This window comes from Melopsittacus undulatus, chromosome 1 (assembly GCF_012275295.1).
Source record: "Melopsittacus undulatus isolate bMelUnd1 chromosome 1, bMelUnd1.mat.Z, whole genome shotgun sequence".
Lineage (NCBI taxonomy): Eukaryota > Metazoa > Chordata > Aves > Psittaciformes > Psittaculidae > Melopsittacus > Melopsittacus undulatus.
In genome coordinates, this window is record NC_047527.1 from 40,732,395 (window position 1) to 40,753,690 (window position 21,296).

General features: G+C 39.8%; 1 protein-coding gene across 3 annotated transcripts in view; it reads left to right on the plus strand.

Moving 5' to 3' along the window:
- The first annotated feature begins 592 nt into the window (after positions 1–592).
- ATP6V1H (ATPase H+ transporting V1 subunit H) overlaps positions 593–21,296 on the plus strand; it is a 49,458-nt gene continuing 28,754 nt past the window's right edge. Inside the window, exons 1-7 of one of the 3 annotated variants that reach the window (XM_031052315.2) lie at positions 593–611; positions 1,801–1,927; positions 10,155–10,257; positions 11,801–11,890; positions 16,625–16,738; positions 17,759–17,863; positions 18,778–18,831. In XM_031052315.2, coding sequence (XP_030908175.1) covers positions 1,824–1,927; positions 10,155–10,257; positions 11,801–11,890; positions 16,625–16,738; positions 17,759–17,863; positions 18,778–18,831 — 570 coding nt within the window. In that variant the 5' untranslated portion in view covers positions 593–611; positions 1,801–1,823. The other 2 variants (XM_031052314.2, XM_005152548.4) reach the window with 2 other exon arrangements.

The following is a 21,296-nucleotide window of genomic DNA, read 5'->3' on the forward strand; positions in this document are numbered from 1 at the left end:
TTCCTAGATCTAATCTAACTCTACCTTCTGCCAGCTCAAAGCCATTCCCCCTTGTCCTATCCCTACAGGCCCTTGCAAAAAGTCCCTCTTCAGATTTCCTGTAGTTCCTCTTTAGGTACTGGAAGCTGCTGTAAGGTCTCCCCAAAGCCTTCTCCAGGTTGAACAACCTTAACTCTCTCAGCCTGTTTGCACACGAGAGGTGCTCCAGCCCTCTTAGCATCTTCGTGGCTTCCTCTGGATGCGCTCCAACGGGTCCACATCTCTCTTGTGTTGGGAGCCCCAGAGCTGAATGCAGTACTGAAGACGGGGTCCCATGTGAGTGTAGTAGAAGGGGAAAATCACCTCCCTTGACCTGCTGGACACACTCATCCTTTAATGTAGCCCAGCATACTCCATATATATATATATGTGCGTGTCTATATATGTATATATAACAAAGATATCTATAAACGTGTGTACAATTGCATAACACACGACTAACACTGCGTACCCCAACCCTGCACGCTCTTGACCTCTCTAACCGCTTCCGGGCGGAGCCTTGCACCATCCCCCCCACCGCGCGGAGTTCGGGGCGGGGCGTACTGTCCCTCGGAGGCTGCCGTCGTGGTCAGGTGAGCGGCGTCACATGACAGCGGTGACTGCGGGTCCGCTGCTGAGCGGGGCCCGGTGCGACATAGCGGGGGGGTCCTTTGGTGCGTGGGCTCCTTGGGCTTGCCAAGGAGCCGCTGCGGCCTCCTTCCTCCCTCCCACGGCCTTCATCCGCCGGCGTGCCCCTGGGGTGAGTGGCAGCTGCCGCGGGGACTGAGGTGCGGATGTGCCGCTGCACGGCCTCTCGGGGGGCTCTGGTGGGCCCGGGGCGGCGCGTTGGGTTCCGCCTGGCGCGGCAGCTTCTCTAAGGGTCTGGGCTCCCATGGGCCCCGTTGGAGGTGTCCGTGAGACGCTGCAGGCAGTAGCAGGACAGGGCCAAGTGTCTTCCTCCTCCCTGCCTCAGGCGCCTCTCTTTTTCTTGGACCTTAGTATTGCTTGGTCCTGCCTCCGGGGTTACCGACCCTGCCCCGCTCTGCGCCTCGAGGAGCGTTTAGGTCACTCTGGCTGGGTCGGGTAAGAGCCCGGTAACGTTCAGTTGAAGGACACAGTAAATGGTGCCGTTGTTCTGGATGTCTGCTCGCAGAAGTAGTTTTAACTGCTGCTCCGTTTGTTCAGGGTAGTTCCTTTTTGGTTGCTGTTGGAATTACACTTTCATTCAGTCATGTAAATTGTATGCTTGTTAGGGATGGGGCAGAATGTGTCAGTTTGCTCTTGCTTGCCTCTGTGAAGGGAGCCAGAAAAGGCTGGACATAGGCTGTGTGGAGAGGCTTGATGCAGTTTAGATTGTAAGGAATGGTGCTCCAGTCTCTGCAAACACACTTCTTGTTTTGGCATCAAAGTCAGGGGAAGATTAAGCCATAAAGGAAGGAGAAAGGAGTGGTGAAGGTCACTGCCTGTGGTAATGTACTATGTCCTTACAAAGAGCGTTTGTTCCTGTTTCTTTTCCAGTTTGCTTTCTGTACAGAGATGACATGAATTTTCTTGTTAGGCAATGTATAATGAATTTTAATTTACATAACTTGTGTTTTGTTTGATTTTTATTGTTGTTGCTGTTTATTTATCAATTTTTTTACAAAACTTTATTTTCTCTGAAAGTACTAAGTACATTTTTTAGGGAATGGGACACCTCATTTTCTTTCTTTAAGCTATTGGACAGATACTCTGCTTTTATATACTTGAATAAGAGGCCTCAAATCTGACTTGCATTTCTAGGTACGTTTTGATTACAAATTAAGATGGATATCCGAGGTGCTGTAGATGCTGCTGTCCCTACAAACATCATTGCGGCCAAAGCTGCTGAAGTTCGGGCAAACAAAGTAAACTGGCAGTCATATCTCCAGTAAGTAAAAACTTTCCACATTTTTTATTTCCCCTCCTTAGTGTTAGACTTTTTGATATTTTGGGTTACATTGGGACATTAGGTTACAGTGAGGAACATTCTGTCTTGGTCCCATGAAAGTAGTTGGAAAAAATCTGAGTGGTTGGGGAAAATTTTCTTATAACTTATTGCCCAAAAGGGAATTCTGCTTTTGTGAACACTAATAGCAAATAATAAAAGTTGGCATGAATATGTGGTAAAGCTTTGGAATGTATATAATGGCACTGGGAATAGTGAGAGAAATATTGTCCAAAAGGGACATAGGGACACGCTGAGAAAAAGAGTTATGTGCATGAGGTAGGGAAACAGCAGGAGAAGTAACAAGCTTTTATTAGTACTCCATACTCTGAAGTCAAATGCAAGTTTCTTGCAACCATGCATTCCTTATGACAGGTACCTATGAAGAACATTGGCAAAGTGTAAATTACTATTATCTTACGTGTAATAGCAAATTACTTCGGTTTTCGCTGCTTTGTAACTGAAGCAGCAGAAATCTTGATGATTCTAGAGGTACAAACCATTCTGATGATGCTTTGTGATTATCAGTGTTATACAGAATAACCACAAAAAGAAAGCTTGAGTTTTTTTTTTCAGGCTGCTGTGATACATACATAATATGCTATGTATTAAAATGAAATTGCAAAAATGTACATATGCAGGCTGAGAAGTGCAAACCCAGTAGCTTATTAATGACTACCTACTTCACCCTGTGCTGTGTAGCTCAGTCTTGCCTATGCAATTTATTGAACTGTGTTATTTTTCCTCTTTGTTATTGTGTATCTGCATTATAAGTCTGCATTGCGGAACTGATTTGCTGCTGAAACTTTATTTTTATAGGCTGTTTTTTGGATGGGTCAGTTCTTGGTTCAGTTTATAGTGTGACATTACAGTGGCTTTGCAGGCAAGAAAGTAAGGTTGTTGTCCTAGCTTGACAGTGGCAGCTACCAAGCACTTTTCAGACAGCTTGTAGTAGCTTTGTTGTTACTGTGTGCCCTGTATCCATCTGATTGGAAGTGTGTCCTGAGGAAAACTGAGCAGGTGTTCCTGCCCTAGTGGCAAATGAACTGCTGCTAATTTACAGTTAATCAGGATGAAACTGGGAGTACAGTTGTGCACTGTCAACATAAGTGAATATGTGACAGTGGTTTTCACTGCTTCTTCTAGTAGTTCAGACTGAAGAGCTGGTGAGATTCATCTGCTGCTTTCAGTAGTATAAGGGATGGTTCTCTTTGGAAAGGAGTTGTATTTTGAATATGTATGTAGTATTAATTGCTTGACTGTGCTTTATGTGGTCACTATTTATAATTTCCTTTTGGGGGGCTCACTTTTTGGTGCTGAATAAGGATGGGGGAGTTTTGTGTATGTATTTGTCAGCAAACTTCTATGTAACTTCCTTTGACCAGGAGGTAGAGTTGATGGTTCTTTTTTTGACTCTAGAAATAGAGTTTGACTTTTGTTCTGGAACCTGTGAAAGAAGTATATAGTAGTTACTTCCTGTCTTTGATCAGTTAGCCAGGTTTTGGATTCTACTGTAGAGCATCTGGCTAGTGTTTGTTATACTGCTGTGAGACTGTTCAATGCTTGGTGCCCTTCCTATGTCAATGACAGTGTGTTCTGTTTGTTATTGCTCTGAAATGATTGTTTTTTGTATGTACTGATAACATCCTGGCTGTCTGGCTAAGGTAGCTTCAAGGATGAACTTCAGTGGTCCCAGAGGGATTGTGGGATGTTGTGAAGATTATAGTTCCTTGGCTGAGGAGTTTCCTTATCATTAGTCATTGTAAAACATCAGAATAACTTTTGGCTCTTCTAAGGAGGAAGTTAAGTTACACCTGATTTTTGACATATTCTTCTTACAATGGGCAGGTTTGGATGTGATGGTGTCGTTGAGGCTGGTGCTTTAAAGGATTTATTGATAAATCAGTAGTGCAGCTATATCAACTCATTTCTGGAAGGACATGGACCTGTTTGAGCAAGTCCAGAGGAGGCCACAAAAATGATCAGAGGGCTGGAGCACCTCTCCTGTAAAGGCAGGCTGAGGGTGTTGGGGTTGTTCAGCCTGGAGAAGAGGAGGCTCTGGAGAGACCTTAGAGCAACCATCCAGGTCTTACAGGGGACATACAGGAAATCTGGAGAGGGACTTTTTGCACGGGGCTGTAGGGATAGGACAAGGGGAAATGGCTTTAAACTGAAGAAAGTAGATTTAGGTTAGATATTAGGTAGGAGTTCTTTCCTGTGAGGGTGGTGAGGCACAGGTTGCCCAGAGGAGTTGTGGCTGCCCATCCCTGGTAGTGTTCAAGGCCAGGTTGGATGGGGCTTTGAGCAACCTGGTCTAGTGGAAGATGTCCCTGCTCATGGCAGGGGGCTGGAACTAGATGGTCTTTAAGTCCCTTAGAACCCTATGATAAATTCTATGATAAAAGGCAGTGGAAACTTCTTGCTTTTGATGTACCTGTTAGGGACAGGTCAGAGGGTCTTGTTCTAGTCTATGGAGCAGAATGAAGATGATGATTGTGAAGGACACTTCTCTTGCTTTTTTTAGAGCCTCTGTTCTAGCAGTGTGTGCATTTAGTGCAATAAGCTTGCTTATAAGTGTATGGGGGTGTACTTTTCAGTCTTCAGATGTTTTTACATTAGAGGAAATATGTTTATTTTCCTTTAGTTAATACATGAACCGAAGCATGGCATAATTTTGTTCCTTAAACTATAGATAGCTTTTATGTCATTGGAGTCAAAGAACTTCACAAGAAATTCTGATGAAATAGTATTATTTTCTTTTTAATCTATCTGTGCCAGTTGTATGTGTATAAAGATGCTTTAAAAACTGCATCTGTCACAACAGCATTGGAGTTTGGTTTGCCCAAGAAGGCATTCTGAAATTCTTTTCCACTCTCTGTTCTTCAATGCAAAGGTAGAATGGCTTACTAATAGTTGGTCAGACTGTAGTAGCCTGACTGCTCTTGTAGAGTCAGTTCAGGCTAAAGATTAACTGTCATATTGTTTATTCCATATCTGAAGGTTATAACTGTAAACTAAATGTAAAACTATGCTATCACAATGCTAATTTTAGGTATTTTCTGTGTATACTGTTGGCACAAAATGGAAATATATAGGTATGGCTACTGTATGTGTTTACCAGTTTGTCACTGTGTTCATTGCTTGCTACTTTTTTTAATGATAAAATTTACGCTTTCTTTGTGTTTAGTTCCAGTTAGGGTATGTGTCTGAGGGAACAAAAAGTAGCAGAACATGCAACAGTGGAAGGTGATGTGTAGGTCTACTTATCTTCTGGAAACTACATGTAGTGTGTAGTTGAGGCCATTCTGTACAGACTTTCTTGCCTTTGGATTTCGAGACTTCTAGTGGTTTAGAGGTGTTGATGCCTTCTTCTAGTTGAAAAAGCAGTGGGTTGCTGTTGTGTACTGTGTGGTTGCTTTCAGCATTTGCCTTGGGGTATCAGAATGCCTTTGGGAGAGTGTGTTAGTTTGCCTGAAGCAAGTTTGCTTTTGTTTTCTAAGAGTAGTAACTGAGTTCTGTGAAAAGTGAACTTGTTTCAGAGTTCAGCTTACCTCTGAATGCACTGTTGGTTTTCTAGGTGTACAGCATGACAATATTTCATTTTTAATCAGGTGAAATACCTAATGATTAATTTATACTTAGCTTTCCATGTGTCTTCAAGTACTTTATGTATATGTTTGTGAATTCTGATGTTAAAATACCAATTTTATTTTCTTGAGGGTGGGGGAACTTTCTAAAGTTTGTTGAGTATCTTGGACATTAAAAGCCAGTCTTACCTTAGAAGTTTCCTAAGTGGTAATGTATATGGTTTGCTTGTTTTATTTTTATTTTTATTCTTATTTTAATTTTTTTTTTAACTAGCTCCAGTGCTGTAGAGTACATTCAGTCTCTTTTACTGTTTTGATTTTGTAATGTTAAAACTGTTGAGCAGTTGGATAAAATGAATGCCCTTTAAGTACATGCAAAATTCTGTAGATACCTGGATAAAAGAAATTATGCCTTGTTACGATGTCATCATAAAGAGTTTCATATTCGCTGCAGTTGTCAATTTTAAAAAATATTAACAACAAACAACCCCCCAAATTAAAAACCAGACAAAGCCCCCTAACCTTCAGAATGGCTTTTGTTAAATCATTCAACCAAAAAAAAGGAACAAGTGCTACTGGAGGAAATGCATAATAAAAAGAAGAAATCACAAGTTTCTGAATCATCTTGAGAGACCAAAAGGTTTTAAAAGTGGTAGCCTGACAAATTAATGCTTTCTAAATCTTAGACAGCTTCAGTTTTCTCTCCTGTAGCCAGTGCTCTCAAGGCAGGCCTTAACAGCTCTCACAGAGTTTTAAAATGTGATTACAGGGCTCCTGGTCTAAAATCTCCATGTCTACAGTCTTGTAATCTGTAGTGTACAGATAGATAATAGTACAGATTCTCCTGGAATTTGTGCTGGGATGCATGAAAAATGAAGTGGTTGGTGACAGCCAGCATGGCTTCCCTAAGGGTAAATCCTGCCTGACCAGTCTGGGGTGCCTTTATGATGGGGCTGCGGAACTGATGGATAGGGGCAAAGCAGTTGATGTCATCTACCTGGACTTGTGCAAAAGTGTTTGACACTGTCCCGCATGACATACTTGTCTCTAAAGTTTAGAGACATCAATTTGATAGGTGCACCACTGGGTGGATAAAGAAGTGGCTGGATGGCCACATGCAAAGAGTTGTGGTCAATGGCTCAATGTCCAGCTGGAGACCTGTAACGAGTGGTGTCCCTCAGGGATCGGTGTTGGGACCGGTCTTGTTCAACATCTTTGTTGGTGACATGGACAGTGGGATTGAGTGCGCCCTCAGCAAGTTTGCCGATGACACCAAGCTGTGTGGTTCTGTTGATACTCTGGAGGGAAGGAATGCCATCCAGAGGGACCTTGACATGCTTGTGAGGTGGGCCAGTGCCAACCTTATGAATTTCAACCACGGCAAGCCTTGCATTTGGGTTGGAGCAATCCCAGGCACAGCTACAAGTTGGGCAGAGAAGAGATTCAGAGCAGCCCTGTGGAGAAAGACTTGGGGGTGTTGGTCAATGAGAAACTAAGCGTGAGCTGGCTTCAGTGTGAGCTCGTGGCCCAGAAGCCAACCGTATCCTGGGCTGCATCAAAAGGAGCATGACCAGCAGGTTGAAGGAGGTGATCCTGCTCTTGTCAGACCTCACTTGGAGTATTGTGTGCAGTTCTGGTGTCCTCAACATAAAAAGGACATGGAACTGTTGGAACAAGTGCAGAGGAGGGCCACGAGGATGATCAGGAGACTGGAGCACCTCCCATATGAAGACAGGCTGAGAAAGTTGGGACTGTTCAGCCTGGAGTAGAGAAGTCTGCATGGAGACCTCATAGCAGCCTTCCAGAATCTGAAGGGTGCTGGTGAGGGACTGTTCATTAGGGACTGTAGTGATAGGACAAGGGGTAACGGGTTCAAACCTAAACAGGGGAGATTTAAGTTGGAAATAAGGAAGAAATTCTTTACTATGAGGGTGGTGAGGCAGTGGAACAGGCTGCCCAATTAATTTGTGGCTGCCCCATCTTTGGCAGTGTTCAAGGCCAGGTTGGACAGGACCTTGGATGATACGGTTTAGTGTGAGGTGTCCCTGCCCATGGCAGGGGGGTTGGAACTAGATGATCTTAAGGTCCTTTCCAACCCTAACTATTCTATGATTCTATGAATATTTTTATATCCAGACAACTGAAGTTCAATCAAAATGACTTTGTTGACAAAAGACTGTGTAGGCACATCCTGGAAAATAGAAAGCTAAATGGATATTAGGAAGAGGGATGGGGGGAAGCTGTGTTTTCTTCCACTGCTTGCCTAGAGGTGCTGGGAAGTTCCTGTCTCTTTGAAGACAGGGTTAGAAAAATGTGTAATGGTATGAGTTAGCTGGTGCCAGCTGTCAGAGGCTGCTCTGTGTTTTTTTTTCTTTTAATTGGTTGCTAAGGTTTGCTACATAATCAGTTTTTTCTGTTTTAAATTGAGATTAATGGTGATGAAATGCATTTAAAATTACTAAAACTATTAATCAGATGTATGAGATCCCTGATAAAATATGTCTTGTTTACAAAGCTGTCAAATCCTTTGTGCTGTGTTGTATAGCTTGGAAAGTGTGTTTTTGGATGGCACTTAGAAGGCAATAAGGAGTAATCCTAACAACTTTTCTCCCCAAAGCAACATCAATCCCAACACTATTTTTTTTTCCTTCTTTTTTTCCCCTGTGGCCTAATGTAGGATGAAAGTGAAAATTTCAAAGCTGTTTACCTTGACAGTTAGCAGACCTCTTCTAATAACCTGGTTATAAAGAAGCATCTTTCTTCCTGTGATGAGGCTTTTTCAAGAATTAAAGCTGAAAACGAAGGATTCACCTTATGTCATCTTTGAAGTACTTTCTAAATGCCAATATTCTTATAAACCAGCAGCTCATCTTGTTACTTTCACGTCAATATCATCCAGGAGTCCCTGGCTTGGCCAGTATTGATTGAAACATGGAAGACTTCTAGTTATTGAACATTAAGTCCACATTTGTGACAGATGAATTATCCTCATCTTTCAGCAGCTATTCAAATCCATCTGTAATAGGCAGGAAAGAACACAAGTCAATCAAGAGGCTTGTTGTAGCAGCATGGTTATCATTAGCTAATTTTTAATCTGTAATTAGTTTTGGTAGAAACTAGTCAAGGTTTACCTATGGCTTTATGAATCTTCCATCTAGGATATCTTAAATGTCTTTCCTCAGTGCATATGAGGATATTTCTTATAAAGCAGCTAGAATACAGAAATAGTGTACAGGTACCAAACTAATATTCTTTACTTGAAAAGTAAATAGGGAAAAGATGGCTCTGTGATGAGGCCATTCTCAAGACATAACTATAGGAGAAAAGATAAGAACATATTGTAAGTCTTGCTTATGTTTCTGTGTTTTGAGAATCCAGGTGAGCCAATTAAAAACAACAACAACAACAAAACCCCAACCCAACCAGAAACCCCCATCAAACAAACAAACAAAAAACCCAAACCCTAAACGCAACACCACAACCTCCTCTCTTCACCCCAGATAAGTTTACAAGGGTTTTAATGTAACTTCTACTTAGGGAACATCTGGAACTAACCCAGAGTAATAGATGGATTAAAAGAATCTGTGCTATATAGTTTTGAGAAGTGGAAGGGGCATTTGACTCAGTGGAAACATAAGAGGGGGTGCGTCTTGGAAATAAATGAAACAGAGCAGTGTCTAATACTTTCATCCCCTGTGGCTTTTGTATTGATGATATGCACAATTTTCTTCTTTCCTGAAGCACTTCTGGTATTAACTAATAAAGCTAGTCACCTATTAAAGTCTTGGATATTTTCATGACTACCTGGTTTGAAATTAGTTTTCTTACCTGAAGTGTACCTGACTGTGCTATTTTGGCAAGTTTGTTATTTGTTATGATGGTTTTGTATTATAACAAAACCCCAACAATATTTTGTGAGCTCTTCAGCTGAGTCAACAGCTTTCTCAAATAGTACTATGATGGCAGTAACTCATTAAAGAGAAGATCAAGTAGAGATCTGATAGCTTATAGGTGTCCTCAGCAGTTTACTACATCAAGCCGCCTTGATATGCATAAGAGTGAGTTTGCATGCATATCGTTTTTTAAACAAGCAGGGAAAGCTGGAATGTCACAATTACTGAAAGCTAAAAATACATTAGTAACCAAGTTCTCTGTAGTCTTTAAAAGTCTCTTCAGTGCTTATGGCAAATTTAAAATAATTCATTTTCTTTTTCAGCACTTCTTTTGGGTTGGATTAAATTATTATTCATAATCTGTATTATAATTTTCACATAATATGCTAGCTTTACGTGTTTCAGTTCTTGCAACTATTTCCACTGCTTCACCATTAACCTCTACAGGTTGCAGGTAGACATCTGCTCCACTGTGGACCTCAGTGGACTACAGGAGGAACAGCCTGGCTTGTCCATGGTCTGCAGCAAGGCTGCAGGGGAATTTCTGCTCCAGTGTCTTCCTCTTCCTTGTGCTGACCTTGATGTTAGCAGGGTTGTTATTCTCACATAACCCTCAGTTCTCTCTCCTGGCTGTTAAATTTGACATAACTTAGTGTTCATGTTACTTACAGTTTCATGTTTTCTTTTCAGAGGGCAGATGATTTCAGGTGAAGACTGTGAATTTATTCAAAGATTTGAACAAAAAAGAAGTCCAGAAGAAAAACAGGAGTTGTTGCAAACAGAAGGCAATCAAGTAACTTTCTTTTAATAATCTACTGGGGAGTAAGATGGAAGGAAATTTTCCTAACTCTTATTTTATTGTTTGCTGTATATGGTTAAAATGTTATGAAAGAAGTTTAAAATTTGCTATTATAATTCTCCCCCCCCCCCCCCCCCCAGATACAGGTTGGACATTCTTTTAAAAACCTATTAAATAATTACTAAATGTCATCTGACTTTGAGTCTTTAGTGGGACAAGCTAGCTCAAGTCTTTCCTCATCCCAGTTTAGTTAATCATGCACACTTGTACTTGAGTCACATTTTTATTTTGAGCTTTTTTCCTTATGCCTTACTGATAATGGCTACTAACTGAGATTTCTGCTTAGTTAGCTGAACAATTATAATGTAGTTCCAGCAATAGAGTCCACTGACTGCTAAGGTAGATTCAGTTAAACATAGGTGTCTAGTGTCATTTTAGCCCCAGTAAGATAGGAGATATCTGTACTGAACATAGTTGATATGAGATTGTTACGTGACCCGTGCCATTTGGCTTATTGGAGTCTGGTCAGGATGCCCAAACACACTTAAATAATATTTGAAGCACTGGAATGTCAGTCTTGAAGCCTGAGTTTCTGTATGCCTAAAGACACTTAAATACTATTTGAAGCACTGGAATGTCAGTCTTGAAGACTGAGTTTCTATCAGACACTGTCAGAGATCAAGAGGATTAGTGAGGCAGAGGGGAAGGTGAAGAGTAGCAGATACACTCAAGATGCAAAACCTCCCAGCCCTTTGTTCAATTTTAGGCTGTTCTGTGTGGGCCTGTGTGATTGGTGGTTTTTCTTCTTCCACTTCCCCTCCTCCACCCTGAGATTGTATTGTGTGACTGGTATGTAATGGACCATAATTTGCATAGTTATAAAAGCAAATATGGAGTACATGATATGCCGCAGTATACCAGTTCAGAGCTCCATTTTTCTTTCAGTTTTAGTTGAATGTGGTGAAGGGAAAGGGGAAAGTGTAAAATGTAGTGTTGTGAATGTTTCAGCCTATTAGCCTGTTGCTGAAATTGTAAAGTTGTTCAGGAGGCAGAAACCAGCTCAAGTACGAGCAAGGGTTTGTCTACAAGGTGTAGGGCTAAACAGGGTAAAAGTCATCTGTCTTCGCTCCCTCATGTTCAAGTTGCTGAAACCTTCTTATACCATGTCTGGGTTTGTTGCTGTTTTGTCAATTTATTTAGTTCTTCTCACTGCCATAAGAAAGAACAGGGATGGAAGTTTTTCTGATCAGTCTTTCAACAAAACACTGTGCTGACTTTTGCTAGCGAGTAATTTTTATTTCATTTGAAAGCTGTAAACCAATTTGTAAAGGGTAACGATCAACATGACAGAAAACCTTCTTTGTAATACAATGTCAAATGTATTCAGCTCTTATTGCAATTGAATAAAATGTTGGGATGCTCAATGCTTATGTAAGGCTTAATTGTGAATTAATGAGGTCCTAGTTTATATTACCAAAAGGAATGAAGACAATTGCTAATATTAATTTTAATGTCTTTTTTTATTTTTTTATTTTAGTGTGCTAAAACATTTATAAACTTGATGACTCATATCTCCAAGGAACAGACGGTTCAGTACATTCTGACTATGGTTGATGATATGCTGCAAGTAGGTCAATAACCTATCTTATTTTCAAGACTTTAAATGCATGCTTCAATGTTTTTTTAGTCTAATCCAGGTCTCTTCAGGTGTTTTTGTCATACTGTATTAAAAATATTCTTGTAAATTTTCAGATCTTGTCTTCAGAGAGTAAATGTTAGACCTAAAGTTGGGTTAAATTAGTCTTATGTGAATATATACATATGTATATAGAGTCATTGAATCATAGAATAGTTAGGGCTGGAAAGGACCTTAAAATCATCTAGTTCCAACCCCCCTGCCATGGGCAGGGACACCTCACAATAAACCATATCACCGAAGGCTTCATCCAACCTGGCCTTGAACACTGCTAGGGATGGCGCATTCACAACCTCCCTGGCCAACCCATTCCAGTATCTCACCACCCTAACAGTAAAGAATTTCTTCCTTATATGTTCATATTCTGGAAATAAAACATACCTGTATTCTAGTCTGTTGGCTTTCAACCACGCTTCATGTGAAACTTGGATGTTAAGGGATGATTTGTAACCTTTCTTGTTGTGTAGATAGGATATGACTTCTAATTTGAAGTTGTTGAAGCTTTTCCTATGAAGGTATTAATAATCAGCAAGATGTAGTTTCTGCAGTTTCATGTTTCTAATGTAACTTTAGACTGTTTAGGACAACATATTCTGAAATTCTGCATCTTTGAGTTATAAAATGGGAACAAGAGCTGGGTAGTGTCAACCTGTTCATGCTTCTTCAAATGCAGTCCAGGATATGGTTGACTTTTTGGGCTGCAAGAACACATTGCTGGGTGATGTTGAGCTTCTCATCAACCGACACTCCCAAGTTTTTCTCCTTGGGGCTGCTTTCGATCAATCCCATCTGCATCTTTGTAACTCTAACCCTCTTCCTCTTTTATTTGACTTTATTTTTCTTCAAGTGTGACAAGCATCAAGAAGCAGAAAAGACAGAAGGGAGCCTTAGTGTCATTCCTTGATAGGACACTGAGTTGGGAATGTTATAAAAATTTCCCATAAACAGGGCTTTATCCAAATTAACTTCATTTATAAATGATTAATAATTTGAGAGACAATAAGCAAAGCAGCGCTGAGTGTGCAGGGGAGTCTCCGCTCCACCAACGACGCACGAATGTTCTCCTGGTTTCCATCCTTTTATACACTCTTATATCCGGTCCACATCCTGTATACGTGTCCTTTCATGGTATCATTTGAGTCTGTGCCATCCTGTTGCTAGGGGTCTTATTCTGCCTTCTTGAAGGCTCCTCAATCTTCTTCCTCATTCCGTGACCTTTAAGCAGCGAACCATATCTTTGCAGCAGTGCTAAGCTTGCACAGGCATTGGCTATCTGCGGTTAGCATAAGACTTATTACAATCTTGCATAAGCACATATTAATCTTTTTACCCCTAAATAACTGACACAAATCAAAAGTAATTTTCTTCACAGGAATACCTATTTTTGTTTTATGCATTTAATGACTTTTTGTATGAAAACTCTGTTTATTATGGTTACTTCTGTGAGGAATGGATCTTGTTTTCTGTGTGAGACACGTCAGTGATGGCAAAGTAATCATTTCACTTGCCTGTCTTTGTAAGTTAGTATGTCTTGCTTTGCTTAGGTGCTTTGACGTTAGCACATTGCCTGTAACTACAGTGTGCAACAGCTGATACCTCCTGACCTGTAGAGTTAATACCCCATAGATGAAGGCTTTCACTGGTCCACTCTTGAACAATTGCATTAGTACTAAGTGGTCACAGAAAGTACCTTATTAACTCTGCATATGTGTCTAATGAACATGTTTTCTTGACTGCACTGACATTTCTGTATTCAGGGTCTTACCCATCCAGAGAAGTGGCATGTGTGGCATTCTTAATGTTAGACATAATGACTTCAAATTGTCAGGAGAATAGATATGTATGTATGTATATATTCTCTTTTTGTTTGAAATTGGATGTCTTTTCCACTTTAGGAGTTCTGCTTCAGTGTCGGAAAGGCTGCACTGGCTTTTGCAGTGCTCTGTGTAATTTCATTATTCAAGGATATCTTGCCGCTGGCACACCAAGAGAGCTTGCGTACAGGCATCTGCATGACATCATCCCAGGACTTCCTAACCCTCCATCTCTCCATGGGGCAAAACTGCAGTGGGATTTCTATTTTCTTTCGGTCATGTTCAGATGGTAGAACATGCTGTCAGTGATTTCTTATGGAGCCTTGCTTGCACAGGTGTAACATTCTTGTCAGAAAGCAGCATAGTGGCCAATGACTCTGAATTTAGTGTGGGAATCTCTGCAGACTGCCTGGGCAGAAGAATCCACAGTAGTGGATATGAAGTCTCCTGTCTTTGCCAAAGTAGTTTCAGTTCAGTACACACAAAGATTTTAAGTGAGAAATTATTCAGGGATGTGGTCTTTCAGGGTGCCAGTGACTCTTCAAGTAAAATTATTTTGAGCTTGGATGTTCACTGCAGCTTCATGAGAGAAACAATATTTGAAAGCTGCTTTTGATAGCTGAAATTTCTAGAAACTATCATAGTTTAACAGTATCCAGCTTTTATCTGTATTGATGATGACTGTGGTTCTTCTGTTACCTTCTTATGCTTTTCTTGTGAGCTGTAAAAATTGTATCAACTGTGTTTTGAGCACACAAAAGCTGTCTAGGTGTCTAGGATTGTTCCAGCAGTTCTACTTACTGATTTTGATCATTGTTCTGGGAAAGATTTCTCTCAGAGGCTGGCAGAAGTGGAATTAATGTGGTATTACCTTATAAGAATATCACCATTCTGCTTATTTCTGAAGGTGGAGTGTTAACATACTGGAGTCCCTGAGGAAACAATTATTCTATTCATATGATAAACACTTGGAATAATTTCTCTGGATTAGTGATCCCATCACACTGCACAGTCTGTTACTTAGAAATCTTTAAGTGTCTGCGGTGTAGTTGGTGCAGGTAGCAGTACCACCCAAGTGAGCTTCATATGCTTCTTCAGAAATGACAGATGTGAAATTATTCAACTGTTGATGTGAGAGCTTCAGGATTTCATTTTTATTGGTGCAGTCAGGAGCTGCCTAGGAAGGTGCAGTTTTGTGTGTTTCAGGAACATAGGCAGTTCTCCATTCCTTCCGTCCTGTGTTTGCCCTGCACCTTAACAGCAAACCAAACTAGTCTTCTGATTGACAACATCTTGAAGTTATTTCAGCTTTTCTGCTTCCAGATCTGTCTCCTGCTTAGTTATGTTGTAAAGTGAACTCATTGATCTAGTTATTTTTGATCTTTATAGATAGACTCTGTGTAGCACAAGTGTAGATGCTAACAGTGATTTACTTGACTGAGCTTCCATTTTTCATCAAACTAGGCCTCAAAGAACAGAGGCTCTCTACCAAGACCCTGTGTTCTTGAGATCTTACTTTTTTTTTGTTCCATAGTTTGAGCAACAGATTTTGAGAGGGATTGAGTGGTGTTTGACATATATAGAGCATAGTTTGACTATATAGAGCATTAATCACCGTAAGGGTTATGACTGTTGGATAACTAGTGACACCTCATCTTCCCTAGTCAGTAATCAGGACAGCAATTTGCAGCCCATGTGGTACAGTAACTTTGCTTTCAGTGAAGGGTTGTTGGTAACTCTGATGCTTAGTAAGATGACAGTGTTTGGAGCATGAATACATTCAGGTCATCTTGTGCTTAATGGGTAATATTCCAACAAGCAGGCTTGCCTAGCTGATTCTTGGCCCATGAAGTTAATAATAGGGTGCTGAATGGATGGAGGACAGCCCTGCAGCTAGCGGAGCTTGAAAATTATATTAGTTGGATAGCGGAGACTGAGATACTGTTCTCTTGTGGGTTTCTCTATTACAGTGATTCAGGAGTTGTGTATTAGGCTATAGATGGTAGATATCTCTTAAGAATTAGAGCTTACTGGGAATGCTGAGATAAAGCAGTAATCCAGGCATTTGATTTTCTGGAAGACTGTATTCTAGGCCATTAGGAAGTAGCAGAGCTCCTCTTTCTCCTCCAGGTTTGCGTGGCCTCTTTGTTCTGCTTTAAGGGGAACCGTAATAGCTACATATCACAGTGGTTATTAGGAGAAATGCTTGAAGAAACTGCACAGTGCCCAGGTTCAGGTGCTTACTGATCTCTTGTGGTTCAGCCTAGAAGCTTTGGAGAACAGCATTCTGGTGACTATGTTCTCTCCTAGCTATGCAGGTTGCCTGAGATAACAGCTGAATCAGTTACAGCCTCATCTCATAGAGAAAAGCTCGCTTCCTATTTGAGAGGAATGGAGAGGCAGGACTAGCTTACATCTCTGAATTTTCACTTGCAGCATATGCAGCCAAGTTGAACAGGCTTTTGTGTGGAAGTAGCAATATGGGGATAACTTTGTATGGACCTGATTGAACATAATTGATTGAAGAGTAGTATTCCTCTGGAAAATGACAGTATTTAGCTTCTCTCTCATTTCTCTCATTCTGCTGGCTTGATCAAAAGGATACACCCATTGTTACTCAAGCAGGTGTTGGAGTGCTGAGATCTAACTAGGGTTTTAAAGGTTTTCTCTCTGCCCCAAATGTCTAAGCTTAGTGGTGAGCTTCTGAAATGAACTGTATCCAACTGTCAGTCTGAAAAAATACTATGGGCTGTTACAAGCCAGGATACACTCTGGTAATGTGTGCCAACACAGAGAAGCAAATAACTTCTTTATATTGAATGCTTTTACAAGTATCTCCCCATTTTTACAGGAAAATCATCAGCGTGTTTCTATCTTCTTTGATTATGCAAAACGTGGCAAAAACACTGCATGGTCCTATTTTCTGCCGATGTTGAATCGACAAGATCTTTTCACTGTGCATATGGTAAGTTTTAAATGAACCTGTTCCTGAAGATGGTAGAGAAAAATGCTGTGTTTATTTTTCTTCAGGAGACTTTTGGAGTTTGAAGCTGAACTACTGCCTGGACTAGAAAGTTTTCCTGTTGCAGTCTAGGTGAGCTGTATCTGGGTGATACAAGCTTCACTTGGCCACATTTTAGAAAGAAAAGTTACGTTGTTTATTGGCATTGTTTTTTATTCTGGGAGGTCAAAGCAAGTTTTAAAGGCTTAGAAAAACAGGGATTTTGGGATTAATTAAACATAGTAAGACATAACCAGAAAAATAAGTTTTGTCATAGCTGCCAGTGCTCCTCATGCTGTGCAAATATTAGAGTTTAAGTTCTTATTCTGTGAAAGGGAAATACATTTATCTTGACTAACCTTATTCCCCAGTATGCTCAAACTGGTACAGAACCACTTGAAATCTGCTTGAATATGGTTTGTAAGCATACTGGGGAAGAAATAATGTGTGCTGTTGTGGTGTCTTCACCCTGGCTTACAGGAAAGCTCCCACCCAGTTGCTTGAACAGTTCCCACAGCAGGACTGGGGCAGAACTGTGAGGGCAGAAACAAAAGAACTTGTGTGCCAAGATAAAGACTGTTTAGTAAGTGAAGGGGAAAGAAGGGAAGGGGTGGAACCCAAAACGAATCAAACAGAAAGGAGTGATCCAAAGCAGTTGCACAGCACCAGCACACTGATGCCCAGCCAGTATAACTCTTCCACTGTGTCTCCTTCCAGCTGCTTGGTCGTCACCATCCCCTTTACCCCCACAATCTACTCACTGAAAGTGTAGAGTGAGAAATGTTATTTGGTTGATGTTATTTGCGTACTGCTCAGCAGCATCTAAAAACGTGGTATGTGATCAGCACTGGTTCAGTCACCAGTCTAAACGACAGCATCATGTGGTCTGCTATGAAAAAGCTTAGTTTCCAGAGCTTGTAGGACTTCTCATTGAATTCTGAAGTTGTTGCATTTGAAAAATCTGTTTATTGAATTCTTTTTCAGGCAGCAAGAATTATTGCCAAACTGGCTGCTTGGGGGAGGGAACTTATGGAAGGCAGTGACTTGAATTACTATTTCAACTGGATTAAAACTCAGCTCAGCTCACAGGTAAAAAAACTACTTCTTTTTAAACATTACAGTGACTTTGTAAACTTTCTTCAATAATATAGATCTGTGAATAAGGCATATTTTTGGCTTTCCTTTTGTAAAATTAAATTTTACTTTGTCATTTTTAAATCTAAATATCCTTTATTGAAACACATAGTTTTTAATGTAAAATTTTACATTTTCTACTTCAGTTCTTGAAATGTAAATTAAAAAATAAGGCCTTTTGTCTTTTCTGTTGGTTAACTTTATTATTTTTATTTTATTTTTTAATTTTTATTTTTTGCTGGACACTGAGGAAACATTTGAAGGTTTTCTGTATCCCTGTATTGTTTTGTTTCTCAGAGCTGTTTGCTGGGAAGAAAAATCACATGACAACAGGAAGTGAACATCAAAACTTTTTTACAATTTGCTGTACGAGAAAGCTTTTATTTTCAGTCCTGTCTCTTGACACTAAAGAAATCCTCACTTATTTGGACAGTATTCTTATGCCATTAGCTCAGTATGAGCTGCTTACTACTGGCTAGTGCTTCCAAGATGAATTGTTCTCCTTTATTTTTGGAGATTTTGCCTTCAGTCCTTATCAAAACCCAGTGATTTGTCATTCTTTAAGGTTGTGTCATAGCAAAAGAGAACAGCTTTCAAATTCTAAGATGAAAATGGATAAAAGTCTTTAGTAAATACACAAATAAAAATAAAAATTCTGATATACCAGAGTCGGGTCCAAGCATACTTTTCTAGACACGATGGTTTGTGTGTGGAAATTTGATACAGTATATTATCATAATATATTATGCAGGAAAAGAATCTATTAGCTTTTAAATATTTTTATGACTAGAGAGATTGGAGAGTTGAAAGAAACTTGGTGAGAACTGTTCTGTAAGCATGATTTTAAACTTCATTTTTTTTTCTGTTAGAAACTGCGTGGTACAGGGAGTTCTGTGGAAGCAGGAGCAGTCTCCACAACTGATGTGAGTATGTCTTTGACGTATGTCAATTTGCTGTTTTGGCCAGGTGATACCGACTCATCAGATTAAGGTGCAGAGCTGTTCTGGTGTCTGTAATAGAAAGTACTTCGCATCATAACTGTACGACAACAGAGTGCCAGGTGATGGCGCCAAGAAACAAAAGTACTTTTAAAATACTGATTTCCCAGAGAATGCTGGCAGTGGAAGTATTTTCCATATGGGTTTGGGTTTTTAAAACTGTAGAGGTTTTAAAGCTTGAAAAAATAAATGCAATTAATTCAATATTTTAAAAATGCTCTCTGTTTAGCACTGAACTATTGAACTTGTAAAAGAAACCTGACACTAAGAAGCTCTTGTGATGTGAAGAACTTGGAAAGGGCACGTTAGATATTAAAAGCTAACATTGCCCCTCAGCCAGTGTAGCATGAAGTGGCAAGAGTGCTTTCAGAGCTGTAAGCTTTTCATATTTGAATAGCTTGAATTCAGGTGAAAACAGATTGTCCTTTTTCGGTATTTACTTGTACTAAATTTTCTGTAGTTATAATGGTGGTTGAGCTTGGAGATGAGCTGTGGCAGGATGACAAACACAAGTGATCATCGTAACTGGATTTTCTGTTTTGTTGTGGCACAGCAAGGTGGTTTATTGTGGCTTAATGCTGAGTAGAATTCAGTTTGGTCTTTTGTTCCTTTTGCAGCCTGAAAGTGTTCCGTTTTTCAGAAGACTTAAATATGAACCTGAAATTTTTCTTCTACATGTAGTCATCGCTTTAAAGTGTTAGCTTCATGTAGAGAAAAGCATATTGCCACCTGACTGGGGTTTAAAATAGAAAAGATGAAAGACTGTTATGCATGACTTTGGATAAGGGGTAAAATTGCAGCCTGAACATAGAAGTGAAGTATTTCAGTTATTTCATGTACAGAATAGCACACAGAACTGTGAGGTTTTGCTAGACTGATAGCTGTTGTGCATACAACCTTAAAAGAGTAAATAATTCTACAGCATGCAACACCACTTGCTATGGAACTCTTCTAACTTGTTTAGAAATCCTTACTCTTTGTGCTGTACTCCTGATTGGATGTACTGTACCACTGCAGGGTTCCAAAGCAGCAGAACTGATAGTGTAGATATGTTCTAGGATAATTAAGTTGGGTAAGTGTTGTTTTGACTTTGTTAGTGTTCTGATTGCACATCTAGCTTGTGCAGGATTCCCAAGCAGGTCCTCACTAATTTATTTCAGAGTGAATTAGAGCTGCAGTTGTAGCATTTTACACAAGAGATGAGGGCTGGGATCTATTATGAAATTTTAATTATAACAGTATTGAAAGAGGATGCTTTTATGACAGACTCTTTAAAAAGAAAGCTCCAAGTCAGTAGTGCATGAGTTAGAGATGCAGATAAATTAATACATTATTTGAGGTGGGAGGGCTGTCTGTACATTTATAGCTGGTTAATTTGCATGGTATGCAAGAGTGAACGCAGGGAAATGAATGTTCTGTATGATGATTTGGGCCTAGATGTTCAAACTCAGTTATTCCGTAAAGGTCTTAGTCTCTGATGAGAGACACAGAATGAGTTAATCTTTATATTTTAAATTTTATTTATTGTTTCTTTTCATATGGGTTTGACTAACTCCTTCACTCCATTAAATGTTTGAAAGGCTTGACCTTGTATTATGTGAGTGATCTACCATAAGATTTTCAAGACACTTAGTAAAGAAAAAGGATTATAGAGGAAAAAAAAAGCCCACAACATTTTAACAGCAGCATATCTGAGTATTGGTGAAGATAATGTCAAAAGTTGACTGAGAACAAATAAAAAATGCCACTTTAGTTGTGCCTTGGGATCTCTGTTGCTGTAGTGAGAGGACAATGTGTTGGCCAAACCCCATTTTTGAACTACTGCCCATTTTATGTATTACTGCACAAAAAAATGAATGCTTTTCAAGATGAAAAGCTGCTTAATGATTCTGTTCAAGTGACTGGTCATGTAGGAGTCTGAATGAAAATAGAATTCAGTGGTGCATCTTCATGCTTTCCTAACAGGAAAGTTTGTCTTTTCTTAGCACAATATACTGTGCTAAGCTTTTAATGAAGAAAAAAATAAAATGCAAAGCTAAACTTTGAGGATGATTTTGCATAATCATTTTTCTAATGGTGTTGTTTTGTATAAATACACCTGTCATTATGATAAGCATGGTACTTACCATGTGGCACATGCATAGGAAGATACATAATTGTAATGACATCATTGCTGTTTTGTGTTGGAGAATGGGTGTAGGAAGAGCCTGAGTTCAACACTGCTTTTTCTACAATGACCTCTAGTAAACTTCTTCAAACTGGTAACCAGCTTGCTGATTTATTTCCCAAAGTTTGCTCAATAGAATAACAATTGACTCTGTGGATGAAGACAAAAGACAGCCTTTATTCATAGATACAGAAAGAAGGCATATTAAAATGGCTTATAAAAA